The sequence below is a fragment of the Stegostoma tigrinum genome, chromosome 19 (assembly GCF_030684315.1).
Source record: "Stegostoma tigrinum isolate sSteTig4 chromosome 19, sSteTig4.hap1, whole genome shotgun sequence".
NCBI classification, from domain to species: Eukaryota; Metazoa; Chordata; class Chondrichthyes; order Orectolobiformes; family Stegostomatidae; genus Stegostoma; species Stegostoma tigrinum.
The window spans coordinates 50,151,630-50,178,489 of record NC_081372.1 but is presented as its reverse complement, the minus strand read 5'-3'; the positions used below and the strand labels follow the sequence as shown (position 1 = coordinate 50,178,489).

Sequence of the window (26,860 nt, the reverse complement as noted above, 5' to 3'; positions counted from 1 at the left end):
GGAAAGAATACTGGAACCCCTGATCCAATGATCCAGGTTACAACATGCATGTTTAATGCATGTTACCACAGCAACCTGGTCACTCAGAGCAAATTGTAATACACCAACACTGTACACGGTAATTATAATTGCAGAAATTCCCTAAGGAGCTGTATATTGATGCAAATTTTTAATATGTTAAACAGTGCTAAAAATGTATAGTCAGCTCCTATTCGGTAAAAACATGTCAACATTTTATATATTGACAATTCACTCACAGTCTTCAGCTTTACGATTTCTGCCTTGTCCAGATGTGTGACTCCAGTGTCTGCTACTACGATAACCCATCTCTCTAGAATACTTATTCTTACAAACCTTCAAGTTTTAACAACTGCTGCACCACAGACAGCTGTGCCTAGGCCCTGTGCTCTGGAATTCCCTCTGAGTGAAAAATAGTTAATGCTCATGGCAATTTGAAGTGAAGGGGACCTCTCATTAACTTGATAGGATGGGTTGCAACTTGGCAGAACAGAATGCTTACTTGTTACAGAGCTCAGATACAATAACGGGCAATTGCACCATGGCACCATTTTTGTGATCAAGAAAAAATTATCACATCATGCATCCCATGCCCAAACCCCCAACCCCACACCCCCCCAACCCAATGGCCCAAGTTCTCCCAAAGGATCAACAGGAGTCCATTAAGAATTTTCTTCAAGTGTTTGGCAGTTTTCCCTCTTTTTCAATCAGGCTGTTTAATGTTACATCACTTGCATGTGATGCTGTGACGATACAGATATTCTCTCTCTCTCTTGTATCCAGACACTCTTTACAATGTCTCCAATTTTAAACAGCGCAATCGACTTAGTTATATTCTCAGAATGAAAATTGACACGAATGAGAATTGTCATTTTAATACATACGATTCACATACTGTGAAACAGTCTATTACTCACGCAGTTCATTTCTTTCTGTATTTGTTACACTAAACTATAAGGACATTCTTATCAGTCTATTTTCAACAATGGAAATAAATTTAAAATGACCACGATACAATACATTGTAGAGTGTGAAAATTGTAATCTCGTTACTGCAAGAATTTGCCTTCAATTTCGTCAATGTCGCAATGAGTTTTAAAATGTTATGTTTCAATCCGTTGGAATCATTTAGTAACAGAGTACAGAACCAGACAAAGTAATGATTGCTACAGCCATTAAACTGAGACATATTGCAACAATGAGCTTAAATCTTACTATTTTTATCTCTATACAGATACCATATATCAGTGTCCTTGGACACAGTGAGAGAGAAAATATAATTTTATAATGGAAGCGATGTTATCTATAGCTGCCAGAGCAAATTTGCAATGGCCGCTGGTTTTTCTAGTTGCTTTACTTGCTATTGATTCACATATTTTCCACAATTTCACTTCTGAATAGATGTTGCATTGCTTTAAGTTGAACCAACAATGCACAATAGCTAAATCACATCAGTTGAGGTGTGACAAGATGTGTGCGTGATAAGCACAAATTTACAATATAAAAAGAGATAGAATATTATCACAGAAAAAATGCCAAGTTTCACAAGTAAGTGTGCACTCCATGATTTCATTGGCAGGATGTGACCATTTCAGTCAACCATTGGTTAATTGGTACATGCTGCAGAAGTTTAGATTTCAAATATGTTTATATGATGCTTACATTTCAATTCTTCCTGCTACAATGATTTGTATTTTCAGAAATTTTCATTTATATTGAGTGTTAATCTAGTAGAATGACATTCATTTGTCCCTGGTTCCCCACCAGATGCCTGTGTTTTGAGGCAAGACTCATAAAGATTCCCCAATGCTCTCTGGAAACCCACTGCTGGTATCCACACACACTAAAAGAACAAAACCTCATCTTCCACCTTCCAGCTTTCAGAAATCATCATTAACTTAATAATTTCAGAGCGCGAACATTTCTCTAATGAATGTTATCTACCCACGGGTCTGGATCTTTATGGGTTGCCCTTACCACAGCCAAACCATTTCCAACTAGTCATAGCCTCTGTCAGCACCTGGTCAGCCTCTGTTCTTCCCGACAATCCATCAGCAAGCATTATTTTATTCTGGAACAGTTACAGCTGGAAGAATTCTCTTTCCTGGAGATGGCAGCATAGGTTCTATAAACTTATTTCAAATCCTTCACAAGTAGTGAAGGTGAATTCCAGTGGGTTTTAGCCCACAAATATAACGATGAATTATAGAGAAGGAGAGAGAAAAAGGAAAACCAAAGGGCAAGTCAGTATGCCTCATCATATGATGAGCGAAGCAGTAGTATTATGGTGATGTCACTCAACCAATAATCCAGAACCATATGCTCATGCTCTGGGGACAAGCATTCCCTCTAAGCTGCCTGCATGTGCTGCTCTCGGAGGGTGCCCACACTGTACTACACAATTCACAGCACTGACGTCAGTGTCAGAAGTTGCTGTAATGCATGCACATCAGATAGTGTAGGGGGATGGGCTTAGGTTAGTTCACAGGTTGGCGCAACATCGAGGGCCGAAGGGCCTGTTCTGCGCTGTATTGTTCTATGATATATGTTCTATGTTTGCACAGGAGAAAATAAAAATTAGTGGGAATAATATTAATGACAACCATGTAACCACTCAAAAATCTATCTCATTCCCCAATATTCTATGGGGGAGGAAATCTGCTGTCCTTACTTCAGAAATAAGTGACAAAAAGAAGAAAATACATTTGTTAGATATTATATACAATTAGACAAAAACAAATGTCCAGTTTGAGAACTGTTTCCCCTATGCTGTTTATTTTACAACTATTTTACCTCATTGAGGAGATTTACAGGGTCTTTGAAAGTACCTCACTGGCAGTGCCCAAATAATACCATCCACCCTGCCTGTGCCCTGACAATCCCACACCCAAACTCTGACATTCTAATATTTCTTCCAAATGGTAGCAAATGTGCCAAGTTCACTGTGCATCACTCCATCACAACTCTACATTTGTATCCATACAACAGACAGCCCATCTATCACATACAAAGCTGTGTTGTATATAAACTGGACGTGAAGGCAGGGCACTAACTAAATGCAGCATATGGCCTTACTGTCATATACCTTGTACCAATTCTAACCTATCTCCAATGTAACAGGGGTTCAGTACAGATGTTGGAAAGCCCATCCTTAAGTCTATTGAGCCCATGTCTCATCCTACCCCCAACACCCTTGTACGCTCAGCAGGAGTAGGTGTATGCACAGTGGGTAGTTGAGCAGCTTTTATTGGGCAGGCTAGTGTCAGAGAAGATGGGAACTCCTTGTGAGGGGGACCCCCTGTACCTTGAGAAGTATACCAGATCTCTTTTTCAATAACATACCTTCATGTTAACCATCCCTAATGGCCCTCAAACTCGGCCTCCTACCTCCCTCAATTGGAACTGCCAGCTACAACCTGCTGATACCCTGACCTTTAGTCCAGCCTCCACTGCCTCTTCTCCTTCTTCAGGGTCTTCCTGTAATCCTAGCAGTGGCCTCTGCTCAAACCTGGCACCACTGGGACTTCCCTTCTAGTCAAAGCCAAGAATTGGCTATTCATCCTGATGACGTGAATAACATTGATGCATTTAAAGGGAATCTGAATTAGTACATGAGGGAGAACAGAAGGTTTTGTTGTCCGGGTTACAGAAGTAGGACTGGAAAAGGCTTGTGGGCTCTTCCTGCGCTCTTAATTCCATATAATTCTGTATCCTCTATCAGTGTATTTATGCTTTTGCCGCATCCAACGTCTAAAAGAAACATTCCCTTTCCACATGTTCATCCATTTTACATATCCAGCCACTAAGTTGAATCTATTTACAATAATTTATTTGTGACACCATTCACATAATAACACTTTGCACAATTTACTTGATATCAATTGACAATATTTATATAGTCTGCCAGTTTCAATGACATTTTCTATTTCAAAAAGAGGAGAGTTTCAAACACAGTACGAGATAGACTAACACACAGAGGAATAGATTGAGACCGGAGACTCAAGCAATGAGCATTCTCTTGGATCCAAGCCAACAAGAGATTTATCCTTGTCAAATTTAAAGACCAATGGTAGATATCATCAGTTGCATAAACAGCTGCCACAGTTCAACCAGAAGCAGTAAAAAGCATCACCCAATTAATTGAACAGACTAATAACTGGAAACATTATTTTATTTTATCAAGCATGCAGGGCAGAACTTATCTCAATGGTAACCTAGGTACCAAAGCTTAGTAATAAATAAACACAATCTTTCTGAATTTAGTGACCATAAAGGACAACTTAATGTATAGATCTTTGAAGTAAAAGTATGACGAAGGAGCAAATTTTACGACGGGGAGGGAGGCCATGTTCCCAACTTCCTGACTGGGACATCTATGGTTAGCCCAATCATCCAAAACCCAGCAGCCCCACAGCGATATTATGCAGGGGACAGGGCTTACTTGTGTCAGACTGACACTCCTGCATCCACTTATCCACTTTGTTGGGTAATTGTCGCACCAACAACATCCAGGATAAAGCAATCTGCTTGCTTGGCAATCCATTAATGACCTTCCAAATTCACTCCCTTCACCATTGACAGCATGTGCCATCCACAAGTTGCACAACAGTAACTCATCAAGGCTCCTTAGACAGCACCTTCCAAACTCGCCACCTCAACCATCTAGAGGGACAAGGGAAGCAAGTGCATGGGAAAACTACCTTGTGCAACTTCCCTGCAAGTCACTCGCCATCCTGACATGGAAATGTATCATTGTTCCCTATCGCTGGGCATTTATCCTGGAACTCTCTCCCCAACAGCACTGCGGGTGTACCTTCACCCCAAGAACTACTGTGATACAAGAAATCAGTTCACCCCAATGTTCTCTTGGGAAATCTTGAATAGGCAATAAACACTAGCCTCACAGCAGTGTCCATATCCTGTGAATCAAGAGAAATAATTAAATATCTGACAGGAAGTTCAATTTTAAGAATCTGCTGGGTAGTCAGATTGGCCAGCAGCTCTGCAATCCCAACAGCGCCAAGATCGAACAATGATCACTGCTGGCACTATGAGCAGTCTCCTAAGAACAGCTGATATGGATGCTAGATTTCAGGGAGATAAGCATTTTGGACTAGACTGCCAGCAGCAAGAGAGGTGGATGTGTTGGGGGGAGTCGGTGGAGAGGGAGAAGAAGAGGATGGGAATTGCCACTTAGAGACTGGGAGACGATTCAAAAGCGCATTATGACATTGGGGTGGGCCTTCAACATTGATGCAGAGGACCTCCTAATAAAGGCATTCCTCCTTCACATCCCAACAGCTGCCCACACAGCAAAGGCTACCAGGCTGCCAATTTTTGCCTCCATCTTGCACTGTCACATGCAATGTAGCAGCAGAGCCAAAACGAGACCCTTCATTTTGCACTAACATCCACCCCAACCCCTCCCTACCACTGCCAAACACCCTCCCCTCTCTCCCCTACCACCCATCCTACCACAAACATACACACACGTACACACTTGCATACACACATACACGCTCACATGTACACACACATACATACACTCATACAAACATATATACACACACACACACACACACACACATAAACACACACATACACGTGAACACACACACACACATGCACACAAATACACACACACACACATACACACACACACACACACATAACCCATGTGTCTTCCTGTGTGAGGGAAATGGAGCTGGAGGTGGATGAACTCTGGATTATTCGGGAGGCTGAGGAGGTGATAGAAAGGAGTTAAAGGGAGGTGGTCACACCGAAGGTACAGGAAAAAGGCAGCTGGGTGACTGTCAGGAAGGGGAAAGGGAATAGGCAGACGGTGCAGGGATCCCCTGTGGTTGTTCCCCTCAATAATAAGTACACCATTTTGGATACTAATGGGGGGACGACCTGCCAGGGTAAGGCCATAGCAGACAGGCCTCTGGCACTGAGCCTGGCCCTGTGGCAAAGAAGGGAAGGGGGGAGAATAGGAGAGCAATTGTAGTGGGGGATTCAATAGTAAGAGGCACAGACAGGCAGTTCTGTGGATGTGAACGAGATGAAAGGATGGTATGTTGCCTCCTGGGTGCCAAGGTCAGTGATGTCCCAAATCGTGTCTTCAAGATCCTTAAGGTGGAGGGTGAGCAACCAGCAGTCATGGTACACATACGTACCAATGACATAGGTAGGAAAAGGACTGAGAATGTGAAAAACGAGTACAGGGAATTAGGTTGGAAGCTGAAGTCCAGGACAAACAGCATAGTTATCTCTGGATTACTACCAGTGCCACGTGATAATGAGGAAAGAAGTAGGGAGAGAGTGTAGCTAAACACGTGACTACAGGGCTGTTGTAGGAGGAAGGGCTTCCATTATGTGGATAATTGGAGCACATTCTGGGGAAGGTGGGACCTTTACAGTAAGGACATGTTACACCTGAACTGGAAGGGCATAAATATGCTGGGAGGAAGGTTTGCTACAGGATAGTCTAAACCATTTTGGCAGGGTGTGGGGAACCGGATTTGTAATTCAGAGGATGAGGTATTCAGCCTTCCAACAGACACAACAGGGATTGAGGTGGTTTATAAAGAAATGCGGTCGATGGAGAGTAATTGCAGACGCCGAGATGGTTTGAGGTGTGTATACTTCAATGCCAAAAGTATCAGAAATAAAGCGGATGAACTTAGAGCATGGGTTGGTACTTGGAACCATGATGTTGTGGTCATTACAGAAACTTGGGTATCTCAGGGAGAGGAATGGTTGTTGTAAGTTCCGGGATTTAGATGCTTTAAAAGAAATAGGGAGGGTGGAAAAAGAGTCAGGGCGAATATAGCAGCTACTGAACGGCCGTTCGAGAATGATATGTCAACAGGGTCAGTTTGGGTTGAGGTCAGGAACAAGAAAGCAGCAGTCACTTTGCTGGGGTTTTTTCACAGACCCCCCTAATAGTTGCAGAGAAGTGGAGGAGCGGATTGGGAGGCAGATACTGGAAAGGTGCAGAAGTCACAGAGTTGTAGTCATGGGTGACTTCAACTTTCCAAATATTGATTGGAAACATTTTAATTGTAATAGTTTAGATGGAGCAGATTTTGTCCAGTGCATTCAGGAAGGATTCCTGGCACAATATGTAGATAGACCAACACGAAGAGAGGCCACTTTGGATTTGATGCTTGGCAACGAACCGGGCCAAGTGTTAGACCTGTTGGTAGGAGAGCATTTTGGTGGTAGCGATCACAACTCTGTTTCTTTCATGATAGTCATGGATAAGGATAGGTACATATGGCAGGGTAAAGTCTATAATTGGGGGAAGTCTAATTACAATTCAGTTAGGCAAGAACTGGGTAACATAAATTGGGAACAGATGCTGTCAGGGAAGTGCACCACAGAAATATGGCGACTGTTTAAGGAATGCATACTGCATGTGCTCGATATGTTTGTCCCTAGCAGGCAGAGAAGATGCGGTCAAGTGAGGGAGCCATGGTCCTCGAGAGAGGTCGAACGACTGGTTAAGAGGAAGAAGGAAGCTTATGTAAGGTTTAGAAAAAGAGGAACGGAAAAGGCTCTAGAGAGATACAAGTTAGCCAGGAAGGAGCTGAAGAAAGGGCTTAGGAGAGCTATATTGGGGCATTAGAAAACCTTGATGGATAGGATCAAGGAAAGCTCAAAGGCTTTTTACACATATGTACAGAACAAGAGAATGACCAGAGAAAGGGTAGGGCCGATCAAGGATTGTAGAGGGAATTTGTGCACAGAGCCGAAATAGATAGGAGCGGTCCTTAATGAATACTTTTTTTCAGTATTCACAACTGAGAGGGACCTAGTTGTGGAGGAGGATGTTGTGAAACAGGCAGGTAGGCTAGAGGGAGTTGATGTTAGTAAAGATGATGTGCTAGGAATTCTGAGTAAGTTCAGGATAGATAAGTCCCCCAGGCCTGATGGGATTTACCCAAAGATTCTACGGGAAGTGAGGGTTGAGATTGCAGGGCCTTTGGCGATGATTTTCTCGTCCTCACTGCCCACGAGTATAATGCCAGAAGATTGGAAAGAGGCAAACATCATTCCCTTATTCAAAAAAGGGAGCAGGGATAACCCTGAAAATTACAGGCCAGTTAGTCTTACGTCAGCAGTGGGCAAATTATTGGAAAGGGCTCTGAGAGACAGGATTTATGATCACTTAGAAAGGTACAGTTTGATTCATGATAGTCGGCATGGATTTGTGAGGGGTAGATCACGCCTCATAAACCTTACTGAATTCTTTGAAGACGTGACCAAACATGTGGATGAAGGTGAAGCAGTGGATGCGGTACACATGGATTTAAGTAAGACTTTTGATAAGGTTCCCCATGGTAGGCTCATGCAGAAGGTAAGGAAGCATGGGATAGGGGGAATGTAACAGATTGGATTCAGAATTGGCTGACCCTTAGAAGACAAAGAGTGGTAGCGGACGAAAATATTCAACATGGTGTTCAGTTACGAGTGGCGTACCACAAGGATCTGTTCTGGGCCCTCTTCTATTTGTGATTTTTATAAATGATTTGGATATAGGAGTGGAAGGATGAATTAGCAAGTTCGTGGACAATTTGAAGGTGGGTCACGTTGTGGATAGTGCAGAGGTCTGTTCTAGGTTACAAAGGGAGATTGATAGGATGCAGAGCTGGACTGAGAAGTGGCAGATGGAGTTTAACCCTGAAAAGTGTGAGGAGATTCATTTTGGAAGGACAAACTTGAAAGCAGAATACAGGGTTAACGAAAAGATTCTTGGCAGTGTGGAGGAGCAGAGGGATCTTGCGGTTCATGTCCACAGTTCCCTGAAAGCTGCCACCCAGGTGGATAGAGTTATTAAGGAGGGGTGTGGCGTGTTCGCTTTCATTAATATAGGGATTGAGTTCAAGAACCGTGAAGTTATGCTCCAGCTATACAAAAGCCCGGTTCGGCCACATCTGGAGTATTGTGTCCAGTTCTGGTCGCCTCATTACAGGAAAGATGTGGAAGTGTTGGAAAAGGTGCAGAGGAGATTTACCAGGATGTTGCCTGGAATGGAGGGAAGGTCTTACGAGGAAAGGTTGAAAGAGCGAGGGCTTTTCTCTTTAGAATGACAATGGATGAGAGGTAACTTGATAGAGGTGTGCAAAATGATCAGAGGTATAGATACAGTAGACAGCCAGAGACTTCTTCCTAGGGTGGAGGTAGCTTTTACGAGGGGACGTAGTTTAAAGTGAACGGAGGTAGATATCAGGGAGACACCAGAGGTAGGTTCTTTACTCAAAGTGTGTTAGGGGCGTGGAATGCATTGCCGGAGAGGGTAGTTGAGTCGGCCTTATTAGGGGCACTTAAGCGGCTATTAGATAGGCATATGGATGATAATATAAGGTAGCAGTGGAGGCTTGATAGACCTTAGGTTTCGGATAAAAGTTCAGCACAACATTGCGGGCCAAAGGGCCTGTACTGTGCCATACTGCTCTATGTTCCATGTTCTATAAATATGCCAGGAGAGGAATTCAGGCAGAGAGCCCATAGCCAGCCCTATGACAGTTTTACTGCGGGCATTTCAGTAACTGAGGCATTTCAATAATGTCACTCTTCTTTAAAATTCTACTTCTTTACTCACTACTCCAGAGAAAAATAAATGGTTACTCAGCACACCTAGCCCACTCCAACAGATTAGAATGCCCATTGCACATTTAACATGCATGCGCAAAACAGCTTATTAAAAAAAAAGTTTGGTGCCAGGCAAATTGTAATATAGATTTGGGTGCTCTGCTGCAGGATTGCCCCAGTGTGCTATTTTATGTGGGCTTCACTAACCGGTTTGGAATTTATTCCCTATCTTATTTTTCCTGCTAAGTTGATGGTAGACTTACTGAATAGCAGTGTGATATAATAGAGTAGCTCACTCTCAAAGATCTTTGTTTGGGGCTGGAGTTATATATGGGGTGACAGTGTACACTTTTCAAGTACACTTTTCAATCTACAGAAACCAAATTAGTTTCAATCTCTGTTCTGTGCAATTCTTCAGTTTACTGTTGGAGCAAAGACAGTTTTTGTGAAGACAAGTCCTTATGTTGATGTTTATGATGTGTCATCATAGTTGTCAATTAGCTCAGATAACTTGTGTAGATCATAGATCATAGAATCCATACCCTGTGGAAACAGGCCTCTTGGATAAACAAGTCCACACTGACTCTCAGAGCATCCCGTCCAGATCCACCCCCATAACCCACCTAATTCACACATCCCTCAATTTTATGTACAATTTTCCATGGCCAATCCAACCAGCCTGCACATTTTTGGACTGTGGGAGGAACCGGAGTACCCTGAGGAAACCCACGCAGACACGGGGAGAATGTGCAAACTCCACACAGTCACCCAAATGTGGTATCAAACCTGGGTCCCTGGCGCTGTGAGGCAGCAGTGCTAACCACTGAGCCACTGTGCCGCCCCCAAACTATGTCCTCCCCTTCTTAATACACAAAACATAGAAATGAATAAAATAAACTTAAACCTATACATCATTCCACCACTAGAGAACTCATATGTATTTTAAGACATTATCCTTTCCTGTTCCAGCCTGAAGTTTAGAGTTAAGCCTCAAAAGATTGATAAATTGGTTCTGTTTTTTGTAGGCTGTGAAGTACTTTTGCACTTAGTGTCAAAAAACATAAAACTCTTAACTTTTAGCCTAGATTTACATGAAATGCCTGTGCATATGGATGGTCATCATGACTCACTGTCACAACTCTGATTCAGTATCTTGGTGCTGTGTGTGGCATTTGATCAGAACTTAAAAATAACTATGTTCTCAGATTTTGGTCTGATCCATTGATAGGCGAATCACACATTCTGTCTTCCGTTCAAATTCTGGTCATTGGTAAAAGGCAGCTGTGTTATTAAAAGAAAAAGTGACACCACAGATGACAAATAGAGGGGGAGATGACAGTCTAGTGTTAATGTCATTGGACCAAAATCTAGAAGCTAATGCTAATGCTAATGCTGTAGGGATACTGCTTTGAATTAGAAGATGATAGTTGGGGTTATTAAAGTCAAGTAATAAACTTGAAATTAAAGCTAGTCTCAGTGATAGTTACATGGTCACCATTATTGATTGTTATAAAAACTCATCTGGTTTGCTCATGTCCTTTAGGCAACAAAATCAACAATTTTTATTTGGTCCGATCTACATTTGACCTCAGAATCTCAGCAATGTGGTTAGCATATAACTGCCTCAGAAATGGCCTCACAGGTTTCTTAATTCAAGGGCAGTTAGGATGGACAACAAACACTGGTCAGTGCCGCCAAAACTGGTGAACAAATAAAAAGATTAAACTTACCCAAGGCCTAAAATTTTTTACATTTTTAATGTCTAGCTATTACACCATACCTACAATGTTCCAACAGTTAACTGAAGAATTGCACAGAGCAGAGATTGAAACAAAATCGGTTTCTGCAAATTGAAACGCGTACGTTTCACTGCCACCCCTGTATATAACTCCAGCCCCACACAGAGGTCATTGACAGTGAGCCCTCTATTGTATCAAGTCACTATCCAGTAAGTCCACCATCACCTTCGCAGGGAATCTAAAGATAGGGAATAAATTCCAGCCTGGTTAGTGAAGCCCATATAAAATAGCACACTGGTACAATCCTAGATCAGACCAGGCCCGAAACGTCAGCTTTTGTGCTCCTAAGATGCTGCTTGGCCTGCTGTGTTCATCCAGCCCCATACTCTGTTATCTTAACCCAAATCTATGTTATAATTTGTCTGGCATCAAACTTTTTTTTTAAACATGCTGTTTTGCTCATGTCCTTTAGGGAAAGAAATCAACTATCTTTAGCTGGTTTGGCCTACACGTGACCCCTGAGCCACAGCAATGTGGTCCACTCCTAATTGCCTTCAGAAATGGCCTCACCAGCTTCTTAATTCAAAGACAATTAGGATGGGCAATAAATAGTGGCCAGTGCCACACAAACCTATGAACAAATAAAGGGAATAATTTTACACATAGACTAAACTTCACTGGGTTTTTTTAATGCCCAAGTATCTCACCACACCTATAATGCTCCTACCAATTGATTAATTGACCTGCAAAGAGAATAAAATTGCAACACTTCGCAGTTTTTAGAAATACCAATAATTTTTCATATACAACTGTACAACTGTAACACAATCTGCTTTAGATCATAAGGTACATTGTGCAAACAATGTACAAACAAGTTATATTCCAACACCCAAGATTAACATGAGGCAAATATGAATAACAGGCTGTGATTGTACTCCACACATCACCACACACACCAAATAGCTCATGCAATCAAGATAGATACACGGATTTCTCAGCAATCCCCCCAAACATTCATGACACAGTACACCATCAAATCTCATTGAACTTGACAAGGGATTACAATGATAATAAAGTGTGGGGCTGAATGAACACAGCAGGCGAAGCAGCATCTTAGGAGCACAAAAACTGACGTTTTGGGAAGGGTCTAGGCCCAAAACGTCAGCTTTTGTGCTCCTAAGATGCTGCTTAGCCTGCTGTGTTCATCCAGCCCCACACTTTGTTATGTTGGATTCTCCAGCATCTGCAGTTTCCATTATCTCTGAAGGGATTACAATGGTTCATTTACATGGATCTGGGTGAAATTCCTTTCAAAAGCCATTCATCATGGATTGTCACAAATGACTGCTTGTGTTCTGATTCAGAGCAACTATTTCTTGTGTCCACATTCCCCTAGACTCTGGAAACTGTGCTCCAGCACTTATGGGTACAACTCCAGCTTTTTGCCAATAGATAGCTTCGTCACACAAGAACAGATCCTGGCTTTTACCTGAGCTCAAATTTTGCTGTGTTATGTCAAGTAAATATTGATCATAACCTATTCATAGTCTCCTCATCTCCCACCATCACCACCCCATCACACTTTAAGTTACTCTAAACTATTAATGGCATGTCGCTTACTCCAAATCCACAATTCCCAAGACTTTGCCAGAGCCCTGGCTTGAACAACTAGCTGCATTCTAACTCCTAGAATGTCTCCCTAAGTTCTAATTGAATAGAGAAATCTAATGGCTCTTAACACTTCACTCAACCCCCTAGAGAGAACTCATGCAGTTCAGGTGCATTCCCAGTAGTAAATCTAAAAACTTTACTGCCTAACATGAAGTCTACTCTCTCTGTCTCTCAACATACTCACTGACATTTTCAACTGCTCATAACCTTCCAACTCGTTCTTAGGTGAGCCTTGAAATGTCTTTAGTGACATATTAAAAATTTGGAATTAGACCCTCCTCTATTTCTAGGCAGAACTGCGTGTGAGTAATATTTTGGAACTGTCAAATAAAGCACCCACAAAACTGAGCTTGCCTTGAGTATTACATTCTCTCAAAATATTGGCATCTGAAACACAGAAAATGTTTATAAAAAGGATTCATTACAGCATCAGGCTTCTTGGTCCACACTGTGGATGGACCATTTGCCTGAAGGTAAGGGTGGGGGGGTTCGTGTATGGGCTACAGCTTGACAGTGGGCTTACCCAACCACGAGTAATGGGTAACTTGTGAAGCCAATTATAGCAGTAATGTTAGAGGTCTCCAAATATCTATCTTACATCTTTGTCCTTTTTTGATGTAAGCATGCCAGCAGTACGCAAGGACTGGTGAAACAATGATCTAACTTTTTTTTATTTGAAGACCATTTACAGATAATATTCACTCAGAGCTATATATAGTACAACTGAGTTCCACCACTGCTGCTCCTAGACTAACTAATTAACAAATCATGGGACTAATACATCGTCTTCTATCACTGAGAGTAGTTTAAGATACATCACCTTAAGGATTCATGCACATCATATCACAACACTGCGAAAAACTGTGGGGTATAGTTTAGAAGGTGGCAGATCAGAAAACTAGTATTCCAGGCAAACCGAGGGGTGACCCTGCCTGGCCTGAATTCAGCAAAAGCGGCAGACAGTGGTTCCATCCTATCACATTGGTTTAGCTGTTGAATCCATTTTTATTTCATATTTAATTCGTTTGGGGAGAGGGTGCCCCTCCATTTTCAATTGTTCTCTATATCATTTAGGTAAAAAGCATCATACTGCTGCTGTCAAACTGGAAGAACCAGCAATTTCAACAGACAACACTCCAACCTTAAATTGGTTAGTTCAGGGAAAATCAGAGGGGATTGATCATCACTCCGGGCCAAGGATGCTTCAGATTCACATTTGATCCTGTGAAGTGGATTGAGAAGACTGCAGGAAAATTTGGCCCTGAGTTTTTCAGAAAAGAACTTAAGCTCAAGCTCTGGGTGATTATTGGCACTATTAGCATCAAACTTTTCACTGCTTCATTAATCCATCAGTAGGGACCATCAGTGTCATTTAATATCTGGCTGAAGGCCAACAGCAGCAACAAAAGTGTGGGGCTGGAGGAACAGAGCAGGTGAGGCAGTAGCAGAGGAGCAGGAAAGTTGACATTTAAGGTCAGGACCCTTCTTCAGAAATGAGGGAGGGGGAAGGGAGTTATGAAATAAATAGAAAGAGGAGGGGTGAGACTGGGAAAAGGAGGTGGGATGGTGATAGGTGAGTGCAGGTAGGGAATGGTGGGGATTGGTCAGAGAGGTGGGAGGGGTGGACAGGTGGGACAAAGATGGACAGATAGTGTCAGGTCAATCAGGTAGGGATGAGAGGGAGGGTTGGATGTGGGATGAGGCCAGAAATGGGCAGATTTTGAAACTGGTAAAACTCACATTTAGACCATTGGGCTGTAGGCTCCTGAGGCGGAATATGAGGTACTGCTCTTCTGGATTGCAGATGGCGTCATTGTGACACTGGACGAGGCCCAGGATGACATGTCATCCTGGGAGGGGGAGGGGGAGTTAAAATGGTTCACAACCAGATGGTGGTATTCTTTGTTACCAACAGAGCACAATTGCTGTACAAAGCGGTGTCTGAGTCTCCACCTGGTCTCACTGATGTAAAGCAGGCCACACCAGGAACGGTGGATGCAGCAGACCAAGTTGATGGATACGCAGGTGAACTCCTGGCTAATGTGGAAGATTCGTTCGGTGCCTTGAATGGAGGTGAGGGTGGGGGGAGGTGTAGGGGCGGGTGTAGCATTCCCTGCGGTTGCAGGGAAAGATGCCATGCGTAGTGGGGCTTTTGGGGTGTGTGGAGCAGACGAGAAAATTGCCGAGAGGGTGGTCCCTATGAAAGTCAGATAGGGGTGAGGAGGGAAATATATCTTTGGTTGTGGGGTCAGATTATAGGTGGAAGAGAATGATACATTGGATACGGAGGTTAGTGGGGTGATATGTGAGGACAAGGGGGGTTCTGTCTTTATTTTTGTTGGTGGGAAGGGATGTGAGGGCAGAGGTGCAGGAAACTCAAGAGATGCAGTTGAGGGCATTTTCAATCATCGGAGGAGGAAAGTTGTGGTCCTTGAAATAGGAGGACATCAGGGATGTGCGGGAATGCCAGAGACAACTTCTTTTTTTCTGTATAACAAAGCAATGCTCACATCATCTTGTGCAACTTCAATGCTGATTACAAGTTACATTTCATGACACAAACTACAATGTCCTTCCTATGTTGGGGTAGTCTGTGTCATTCCATATGCCTTTCCATTTCTAATGGCTTGCATGAAGATGTTAGCCTTGGCATTTTCAGTTCTGAGACAAAAGGACACAAGCTTAACTCCACCCCACATGCCTGAGCACATAACCTTCACTGAAATATTACTGGGGGAGTGCAGTCTTTCAGATGAGTACAAATAAACATATGAAACTGAAACAGACGTAGACCATTCAGCCCCTCACACTCCTTTGCCTGCCAAGAATCTATCTACTTCTGCCTTAATATTTAGTCACGTCCACTTCCACCATTTTTGAGATGCTAAGTTGTTGAATACCTCTGAGAAAAAAGCATACCTCCTCAGTTCTGTCTTTAAAAGGGAAATCCTAGTTCTAAAACAATTGCCTTCCAGTTCTGGACTGACGCACGAGAGGAAACATCTTTCCCAGGCCCTCTGTGTTAAATCCACTCAAGATCATATCCACTGTAATCAAGTAGATTTTAATTCGAACTCTTTTATGGAAACAAAGCTGCCAACTGTTCCTCATAATAAAACCCACTCATTCCAGGTATCATTCAAGTAAATTTCCTCTGAATTGCCTCCTATGCATTTATATCTTTCCTTAAATAAAGGAGATCAAAATTGCACACAGTATTCAGGAAATAGTCTCACCAATGTACTTTGTAACTGAAGCTGAGCTCAAGCTCTGCTACCTCTTTGTTGAATGTAAAAGGTGACATGCAATTATTCTGGAAAAAGTAACGGAGTTCTCCACTTTAAAGGTAATAATGATCCTTCGGCAAAATCATTGAAACAGCTTATCGAATGAATACTCTTATTGCTGGGTGCAAATTGTCTTCCCTGCTTTCAACGTTACAATAGCACTGACGCATCAAAAGTACCTCATTGGTTGCAAAGTACCTTGTGACATCTGTATCAACAAAACCGTTCACTTCTGTTAAAATAAAATTGGCTTTTGATAATGAAAGGTCTGAGAAGTGTTTTGCAGAGCAGCCACATTCCCATTTTGCGTTGATATTAAATAAAGCTGGTGGCACAGTGAGTATTGGGGAAATCTTGGAGTCAATTCCCAAACTGACCATATGAAGTGACGGTGTGCCACATGTTGAGGCTGGTCTAGAATGGAGTTTGTTCCAGTGCACTGTGAAGCCAGATTTCAAAAATACTGAAATAAACAAATTGCTGCAGCAGTTGAGGCAGCCCCTGTGCAGAGACTAACAAGGTTGGCATATTAAATTCAACATGACTCTTCTTCCAATTCTGTTTCTCTTTCCACAGATACTGTCAAAACTGCTGACTTTCTCCTGAATTTTGTTTGTTTTTATTTCAGATTTCCAGCATCCACAGTATGTTACATTTCTTCAAAAGGCACTGCAGCAGATTTACTGGATTCTTAGGTTTTTTTGATTGAATGTGGAGCATTTCCAACATTCTAAGAAAAAGGGTGTTGCTCCTGGGCTATCACTTGATTAAAGAGGTCGCCTGAAGCTGTACTGAAGCTCCACAGACAGAGTACTAGTCGCAGACTATAGAAGGATTCAGGTCTTCTGGGGGTTAGAAGTATTGAAGCCCAATGTTTTGTTTTTTTTTCTGAAATGGAAAAGTTACAATGTAGCAGAGTAATGTCAGATATTCCTCAACTATCTCCTTCTTAATCAATAATACTATACACAGCCGTTGGATTCCATTCAATTCTACTATCAACGACAATTACATCCAAAAAAGACATTTGAACATTCCGCACATAGAGCAAAACTCAAACGGAACTAGCTCAATAGCATGGAGTCCTATTCCTACACTTGAAAATTGTCCACGGCAAAATGATATTAATGCTGAGCAATAGGTCCTTCCTCCAATTAAATTAGCCTTTGCTATAAAAAGAAAGAAATAGTTAATTGTGATGTTATCAGTGAATGAATTCTTGAATATTTTTTCACTCAGTGATCAAAGCAGTTTCACTGGCCATAACGTTTTGTTGGCTTTTTTTCAAAGTTTGGATAAATAGGACTTAAATCTGTATTCAATGTGTTCACATAAAATCACCAATTGAAACTGTTATAACTGATATATTCAATAAGCACTGACATACTCACTTTTAATTAAAATAGAAGTTTGAATTCCCCAACTGCTGGGCATCTGAACACATAATTGTGAAAATATATTTCATTGGTGTTTATTTTGTGATTAATTTTTACTGTAAGTTAATAATCATAGCAAATGGCACCAACCTTGTCCAAAAGTAAACGGACCAGTTTGGGTCAGAGGCTGCCAAGCTCACGTGAAGGGCAAGATTGAGAAGGAGCATCAACCAGTGTAGTAATTGGACACGTGCTTTTGACACCAGATTGCATCCCAAACCAGCCATCCAGCCAACAGTACAGATTGGCTTCTCACCACAAGACATAATTGAGCACTGGTGGAGATGCCTGGTGTCCAGACTAAAAGTGAACAATTGTATTAGAAGGCTCCTGCCTGGCTACAGCCACAATAGTCTGAAATTAATTTGGCCACAAATCCTGGCCGTACTATGACACAAGTCAAGGCAATATTTTCTTCTTTTTGTCTATTTCAGTGAAAGTGTAAATCCATAAACTGGTGCTCAAATTATACTGAAATCCACCTTTTCTGTGAATTAGCAAGAGTATGAACAAACCTTAATCTGTAAAATTGCTCAGCAACCATTAAGTAGAACATATTTCCAATATAACTCTTTATAATAAATGAAAGTCCAATGGTGCTGGCTATGGAATTGTGGGGTTTCTGACAAAGCTGATTAACAGACTCAATGAAATTTATCCACCATTTTCTTAATATTGATATAAGTGTTGTAAACAATATGTGACACAATCAAACTTTTATTGATCACTTCAAGTGTTCACTGTGTTCCTTTATTGAAGTGCATATAATTCTTCTTCAAAAACTTCTTTTAAATAGTAAATGACTGCGTTATTTTTCCTTCTGGACACAATAGTTTCATTGCCCTACTGTCAGAAAAAGATAACATTTTAGTTCAAATTGTTCTGCAGATACTTTTCACATGCCTTAACCTAAGAGAAAAGAATCCTGTTTTACAAATGTCACCATACCTGAGAAGTCAATAAATAGGTACCTGCAGTTAAAATATACCAGGCTGTACTAGTCTACATGCATTTTATATCTATCACTTTCTGTGCCAGCTGAAACATGGAAATTTGTCTGTTTACTTTCACCTTCTTTACATTAGTTCTTTACTCATTTTTTCCTCCTTTCTTGCAGATTTTTGCAAGCTAAGGCATTCTTTGACAGTCAGAGAAAATCTCTGAAGATTAAAACTCACGCTTTTCTTGGCCAAAATGAGAATGAAACTAAAAAACATCTGACAGGCTGAACGTCATAATTGTATGGGAAACAACATTAGATAATAGATTATTTCAACTGTTACTGCTTAGCCTTTTATAAACTTGATAAATTTATTCCATTTACCTTTCTTAGAAAATTGTCAGGGGCAACAAACTACTGTTTAGTATGCAGTCCAACCCATTCAGGATGTAGTAGGTTGAGGGGTGACCCGATAGAGGCTTATAAAATCATAAGGGGCATAGATAAGGTGAATAGAAAAGGTCTTCTCCCGAGGGTGGGGAAGGTCAAAAGCAGATGGCATATTTTTAAGAATATTTAAAAGGACCCGAGGGGTAACTTTGTCATACAGAGGGTGGTTCATATGTGGAATGAACAGCTAAAGGAAGAGGTCGATGCAGCTTCAAGTTACAGCATTTAAAAGACATTTGCACAGGTCCATAAATAGGTCATGTGAAAGAAAATGGGACTAGATTAGTTTGGGAAACTTGACTGGCATGGATGAGATCGACCAAAAGGTCTGTTTACATGCTGTATGACTCTATGATTCTATAATTGTTCGAATAATTATATTTTCATCCTCATTAGGCCAAGGATTAGGAAACATTTCGAATTCACAGTTGATGGTTTTTTCACACCTTCTTTAAAATTTTACACATATTGTTCTCTGCGTCTTTTATTGTACCTTTTGTGTTGTTTAGCTTCACATGTTGGTTTGCTTCAGATGGATATAACTGGGAGAAACAGAGTCTTTCAATTCTTGAAACATTGCAATGCTTCCACTTAGCATAAATATTCAAATACATTTTCCATAAGCTTATTTGTTCCCAACAACACTGGGGATCTTCAAGGATAAACATCACTCTAAAAGATAAAGTACTAAGTGATCCAGACTGTTCCATTCCAAAACGACTGCCTCATAATTGTCAACTGAAAAGCAAACATGACCTATTTGAATATGGCAGGATATGAATATTAGGGTCAATTTTCTTTGTACACCATGCCGTACTCTCAATTACTGATTCTTCTTTCTCACAACAATCCAGTAGACTGTAGCTTTTAATATGTACTGCAACAACAGTTTTAGCAGAGTTTTTTCAGGCATTCTATTAAACAAGTACTGTGTGGTCAGAAACAGCAAAAGTGCACACATAATTGGCTTTAAATATCTCAATTATTCTTTACCTATATGCACAAGTATCCATATCCTAAACATTTGAGTATTTCAACCTTCCCTGCAGTCCATGCAAGAAGTTCATTCAATCATATACAATGGATGGCTTCCCTGTGAGATTTACCCTGGACTGTTGACCTCCAGCCAGTTCTGAACTCCATTCTCAACCAACATCTTGCCTCCTCTCCTTGAAGCAAAGGTTACACTGCCTTTTAATCACAATCTACTCCAGCACCTGAAAGAATAATTTCTCATGTCCTTGTCCAAAGCTTGTCAGTTTAACCAAACCTTCACCACTGGTACCATCAACTCATGTGGCTAAGTGGTCGGCATTTGAGAAGCTGTGCCATGTAATTTTTGCCATCTCTAATGCATTAAAGTTGAATTAGCACATTAAAATGTGCTAGACTCACCACATACCATGTGCAACACAGCAAAAGATAACCTGCACAACAATTAATCTTCTTCCTATTTTTACTAAATAGTTTCATTATATTTATGTCACATCCTCAACATAGCATGGTAAAGGGACAGATGGCGACTTATGTATTAATTATAAAAGCACAGAAGAATACTGTTCCATCAAACAAAGAACAAGTTATACATTTAAAGTGAAGCAACTGAAAAACAAGTTTGGCAATGCATTAGCCCAAACTGTACAGGAAAGAGTGCATAAACTCTTTTACATCTTTGTCACCAGCTTAATTTTCGATAAGATTTCTTAATACTTTAAATCGCAATGTTAAAACAACTCTCTCAAATTACACTTGATTGAACCTGTTTAACTGGATCAGCTCCTTTTTCCACTTCTGCTCTGCAAAATGATGGTCTCACCCATCAGTAGAAAAAGAGACACTAAATGAAAACTTTCATATGCAATATGTAAATATTTGTGTTCAAATATTAAAGGATTATACCTTAAAGCCATCAAGGTATATTTCCTTAATATCTGAACACACAAATATTTAATCTTTACAGTCAACACCCCAAACACAACATCTATACGTGAAATGCTCATGTTTTTAAAGGATCAAATGAGCAACAATTGGATGAATGTGATACTTTTGAAAAGTTTATTTCTGGTTTCGTCAAATGGAATGCAAAACACTAAATTTTTTAAAAAGTCTATAAAAACATTTAAAGGAAAACATTAAATGTGTAACCTCCCTTCATCAACCCAGGATATTCCAAACCACTGAAGAGCATCCCACCCAAACTCACACCTTTACCCTATACCTGTAACCCTGCATTTCCCCTATCTATTCCACCTCGCCTGCACATCCCTGGACACCAAGGAAAATTTTGCATGGACAATCCACCCTAAACTGCTCATCTTTGGGCTGTGGGAGGAAACCAGAGCACCTGAAGGAAACCCACACAGACACATCACCCGAAGATGGAATAAAACCCAGGGCCCTGGCACTGTGAGATAGCAGTGCTAACCACTGAACCATCATGCCGCAAAATTCTGTTTTAATATATTTAACTATAAGTTACGGTAGCATTAGGAAAGCAAACACTAAATACCATGGAATTAGACTGGGGTTTTAATAGTGAAATCTGTTAAACACTGCCAAGGATACTATCAGAAATATCACATAATTAGTTTAATGAGATTTGAAACATAGAATTAAGATTGTCATCGTAAAAAGCTTTGCTCTTGTAAAGATATGCTTAATTTTAAAGAAAAGTCACCAGGGTGTTGAAAGGACAGAACCATCAAATTACCTGCCTTTAGGTCTGGTAATATATAAAGCAAAAAATACTGACAAACACATAAATCTTTACTTGCTGCTACAGAATTACTGTTAATCTAATTCAGAAACAAGGTCACTGTCAACAAAATGTGTTCTGCTGCAGTTAGCTCTTTGATAATTCTTGGCAGACATACCTATCTTATTTTCACATGTGAAAAATATTCACTTACCAGATGGTGTTTCTAGCATTTTGCTTGTCTGTAAGTACAACATTGGTGCTTTAGAGGCAGATGCCCCTTTTCTACCATCTCTTACCCATTGCCCCTCTCCCATGAATACAACTGCAAAGGTCGGTATGGTAACCATATGCTAGATTTTCTCTCCTCTGTCACCCTCACAGATTATAAAAAGAAATCAACCCAAGATAGCCTTGGAGTGGAATCATGTGACTCATTCATGTTTTTAAGCACAGCTTGTTCCATTCTCACTTGCTTTACTGTAGAATTAAGTCTTTTCTTCACAGAGATTAGACTTAATAAAATATCAGGAGTATAAAAAGGCCAACCAGTGAAATTCGATTACCAGAATACGGTGAATTTATTTGAAATAAGATAACAATGCCGGTAAGAATGGAAAAGCATCTTGATGTAAAAATATGAACACAGGAACAGGAGAAGGCCAGTCAGCCCTTTGAACCTGTTCTGTCATTCAATTAGATCATAACGGGAGATCATATTGTAGCTGTACAGGATATTGGTTAGGCCACTTATGCAATAATGTGTGCAATTCTGGTCTCCCTGCTTTCGGAAGGATGTTGTGAAACTTGAAATGGTTCAGAAAAGACTTAAAGGGATTTTGCCAAGTTTGGAGGGAGACGCTATATAGGCTGGAGCTATTTATCCTGGAGCACTGAAGCTGAAGGGTGACCTTACAGAGGTTTATAAAATCATGAGGGGCATGAATAGGATGAATGGCGAAGAGCTTTTCCCCAGTGTGAGAGAGTCCAAAACTAGTGGGCATAGGTTTAAGGTGAGAGGAGAAAGGTTTAAAAGGGTTTCTAAGGGGCAACTTTCTCATTCAGAGGGTGGTGTGTATGGAATGAGCTGCGGGAGGAAGTGGTGGAGGCTGGTACGAATACAACATTTAAAAGGCATCTGTAGGGTATATGAATAGGAAGGGTATAGAGGGATACGGGCCAAATTCTGGCAAATGGGACTAGATTAATTTAGGATAACTGGTTGACATAGACAAGTTGGACTGAAGGATTTGCTTCTGCGCTGCACAACTCCATGACTATGACTCTATAACTGGTCAGTATCTGTCTTGATTGCATTTTTTGTAAACTCAGGTATGGCTTAACCGCCAGAGGTTGAGGCCTCAATGCTGTGTGGAACAACCTGGTAGGCAAAAAAAATTATAAATCCTATTAATGCACATGCCTACCATCTCCACCCCTCCCCACCCCCAGTTTGATGTCACACTTGCGGTGAAACACAAAATTGAACAAAGTTTGGAAAGCATTGCACTGATGACAACTGAGTGAGAAGAGCGCCTCGATCTTTGTCAATCAATCAATGACCCTTATGCCAAATCACTCATATCTGTCACAGTTGTCATATAGTTGGACAGCTTTGCATTTGTTTCAAAGTTGGTAATTTGTTCCACATTTCTATTTTACAAGCCAGTAGCTTAATGGTTCATTCATGATTTTGAAAATGTTTATCAGATTTCCTAGTAATTTTATTTATTCTCTCCACACAACTGAAGTCTTGCTCCCTAGCAACGCCACAAACCTATAAGATCTAGTCGCAGAAGTAGGCCATTCAGCCCAATGAGTCTGTTTCACCATTCAATGAAATCGTGGGTGATATAATAATCTCAACTGCACTTCTGTGCCTCTTCCTCCACAATTGTCGATACCCTGATTAACAATCTCTCTATCCCAGCCTCAAATATATTTAACAACTTAGCCCTCTGCAAACACTTGCTGTAGAGGTCTCCACAGATTTCCCTACCCTGTGGGAGAAGAAGTTCTTCCTCATCTATGTCTTAAATGGGTGATCCTTTACTCTTGGCTGATGCTTCTGGTCCATGACTGACCCATGGAGGCAAACAGCCTCTCAGCATCCATTCTGTGAACAATCTCATTCGTTTCAAAAGGGTTACTTACCATTCTTTGAAACTTCAATGATTACAGGCCCAAACTATTCAACCTCATAAAAATACCCTTTCATTCAAAGAATATTCTTCCCTACCCAGAATCAACTAGTGAACCTTATTTGAACTGCCTCTAATGCTGGTATGTGGACCTTAAAAAGGGGGAACGAAAATTATTCACAATATTCGAGTTGTCATGCAACTGGTGCCTTGTATAGCTTTGGCAAGAGCTTTGTGTTTTTATGCTCCATATCACAATAATAAATACCAACATTTTCTTTGCCTTCCCTATTCTTGAAGCTTTGTGGGCTTTATGCATGAGGTCTACCAAATCCCTCTGTGCTGCAAATTTCTGCAATATTTCTGTATGTAAATGATGTTCTGCTCCTCTATTCATCCTGCATTCCCTTATTCCTAGTCTCTCAGAATGAGAATCATGCTTTCAGGATTCACTCTGTCAAATCTCACAGCATCTTGTGTGCCCCAGTAAGATCATCAAACTCCAATGGATACAAGCCAAGCCTGTCCAATCTTTCCTAATAAGGTAACCCTTAATCGGTGTCAGTTAAGTGCACCTTCTCTGAACTGCATTCATATCCTTTCCTAACCTATACACAGTATTCTGGCTATGGTCTTGTCAATGCCATTTCCAACAGTAATGAGATCTACCATAATATTCCATTTCCCTTGCAATAAACAATAACATTCTACATCCACTATTCATCAAATCATTGATTGTGCCAGTCTGTATGAGCATTAATTTCTATAGGAATAGAGAAACTTCTTTTAAAATTCATTTACAGGGCATGGATATCATTTGCTAGGCTATCCCTAATTTCCCAATGGACAATTAAGAGTCAACCACATTGCAGTGGGCCTGAAATCACATATAGGACTCCAGTAGGGATGGTAGTTTCCTTCATAGAATCAGTGTGGAAGCAGGCCATTCAGCTCATCAATTCTGCACCGACCTTCTGAAGAACATCCCACCCAAACCCACATACTTATCCCTGTGACCCTGTAAATCCCACAGCTAATCCATCTAGCTTACACATCCCTGGACAGTATGCACAATTTTACATGGCCAATCCACCCAGCTGGTACATCTTTGGACTGTGGGAGGAAATCAAAGCATCCGGAGGAAACCCACAGAGACACAGGGAGAATGTGCAAACTCCACACAGACAGTCACCCAAGGGTGGAACTAAACCAGGGCCCCTGACACTGTGTGGCAGCATTGCATACCATGGAGTTACTATGTTGCCCGAAAGGGCATTTTTCTTACAAAATCAAGAATGGATTTATGGTCATCATTAGGCTCTTAATTGCAGACTTTTATTAGATTTAAATGTCACCACCTGCCATGGTAGGATTCAAACCCAGGTCTCTGGAATATTACTTCAGTCTCTAGATTAACAGTCCAGCTATAATACAATTTGGCCCTCGCCTCCCTCTTGTGTGGGGAAATGCAGGCAACAGGAGGCGTGGGGATGAAAGAAGATTGAGGGGCAAGGAAGAAATGAAGTTAGGATGTGTGCCTGGGGTGTAGCCAAGTGGAGAAAAGACCCCCCATCTAGAACAAAAAGGCAGAGGGAGAGTCTGAGATGTGTGCAACGTAGTACTGCGCTTGATGCCAATTGGCAATGGCAACAGATGCTGGCAATGCACACAAATCACACTAAAGCAAAACTCACATGGATGAACAGGTCCCAAAGAATACACAATGTTGATATGAAATAACATTATACTAAGCATCATTAAATAAAGATTACACACACCAATCGTATACAGTTCATGCACTAGAACTACCAAAACCCTCTGTACCAGAGTTATGCAATCATTCGCCATTTAAATAATATGCTACTGTTCTATTCTTCCCATCAAATTTCACCAATCTCTAACATACTACACCATTATATATTTTGCAAAGTCACCATCAGGTCCACCTCTCACCATCAGGCCCACCATCCTCTGTCAGGTCCACTTCTCCATCCACTGTGTTCGCCTATCCCTCTACTGGGCCCACTGAGTCTGCCTCTCTCCCTGCCAGGTCAACTTCTCCCACGAAGGTATAACAAAGTGTAGCATTTTCCCATCCCATTGAGGATGAATTTCAAAATCTGCAGGGAGGTAAAGCCCCAAAAAATGACTTCAGGAACCCAATGTGCTCCCAACCTCTTCTGGCTTTCCACAGAGCAGTTTACAAATCCAGCATGAAATCTCCATCATGAACTGGAGGGAAGTAATGGAAATAACTGAAGAGAGAATTCAGAACCTTTTTGAATAATGAATTTCTTTGTTTGTAAAAGCAAAGAGATTCCACTTTCAGCAGAATCACTAAAGTGAATGCACAGGCTTCTCCTGTACAGCTGACAAGTTGGAAAATCCTTACAAAGTTGCACTGAAGACAGTCAGCTCTGGCCGCTGAGAGACTACTGTTCAAAGTACTTCTTCATTCAGACAGTGTCAGGTGTTGGTTAGCTCAGTATTCTGGGCAGCTGGTTTGCAATATAGAGTAACACCAATAGTGTGAGTTCAATTCCTGTACCACGTGAGATTGTCATGAAGAGCTTTCCTTCTCAATTTCTCCTTTTGCCTGAGATTGGTGAGCTTCTAGTTAAATCGCCAGGAGTTCTCTCTCTCTCTATTGAAGCAGTCCTAGGATCCAGTAGGATGATGGCGACTTTTATTTTTCTACCACTGTTTGGTGGGTGATTGCTAAAATCTTTGAAGGCACTCACTTGTTTCGCACTTCACTAGTTGTCACAGACGAACCTGCTTCCAGCCTTCACCGGGTACAAGTCACACCATCATCACCAACTGCTCCAGTAGCTGCCCCAAAAACACCTTCTCTTCAATGGCATGCCCTTCACATGAACTGAGAGGA

General features: G+C 41.1%; 1 protein-coding gene across 3 annotated transcripts in view; it reads right to left on the bottom strand.

Moving 5' to 3' along the window:
* LOC125461393 (solute carrier family 12 member 5-like) overlaps positions 1 to 26,860 on the bottom strand; it is a 987,635-nt gene that overhangs the window by 933,805 nt on the left and 26,970 nt on the right. The window contains exon 1 of one of the 3 annotated variants that reach the window (XM_048550118.2): positions 22,047 to 22,172. The exons of the other annotated variants lie outside the window; for them this stretch is intronic. Within the exon in view, the coding sequence (XP_048406075.1) occupies positions 22,047 to 22,149 (103 nt within the window). The 5' untranslated portion in view covers positions 22,150 to 22,172. Of the gene's footprint in view, positions 1 to 22,046; positions 22,173 to 26,860 lie in introns of those variants that run through there. 3 annotated transcript variants of the gene reach the window in all.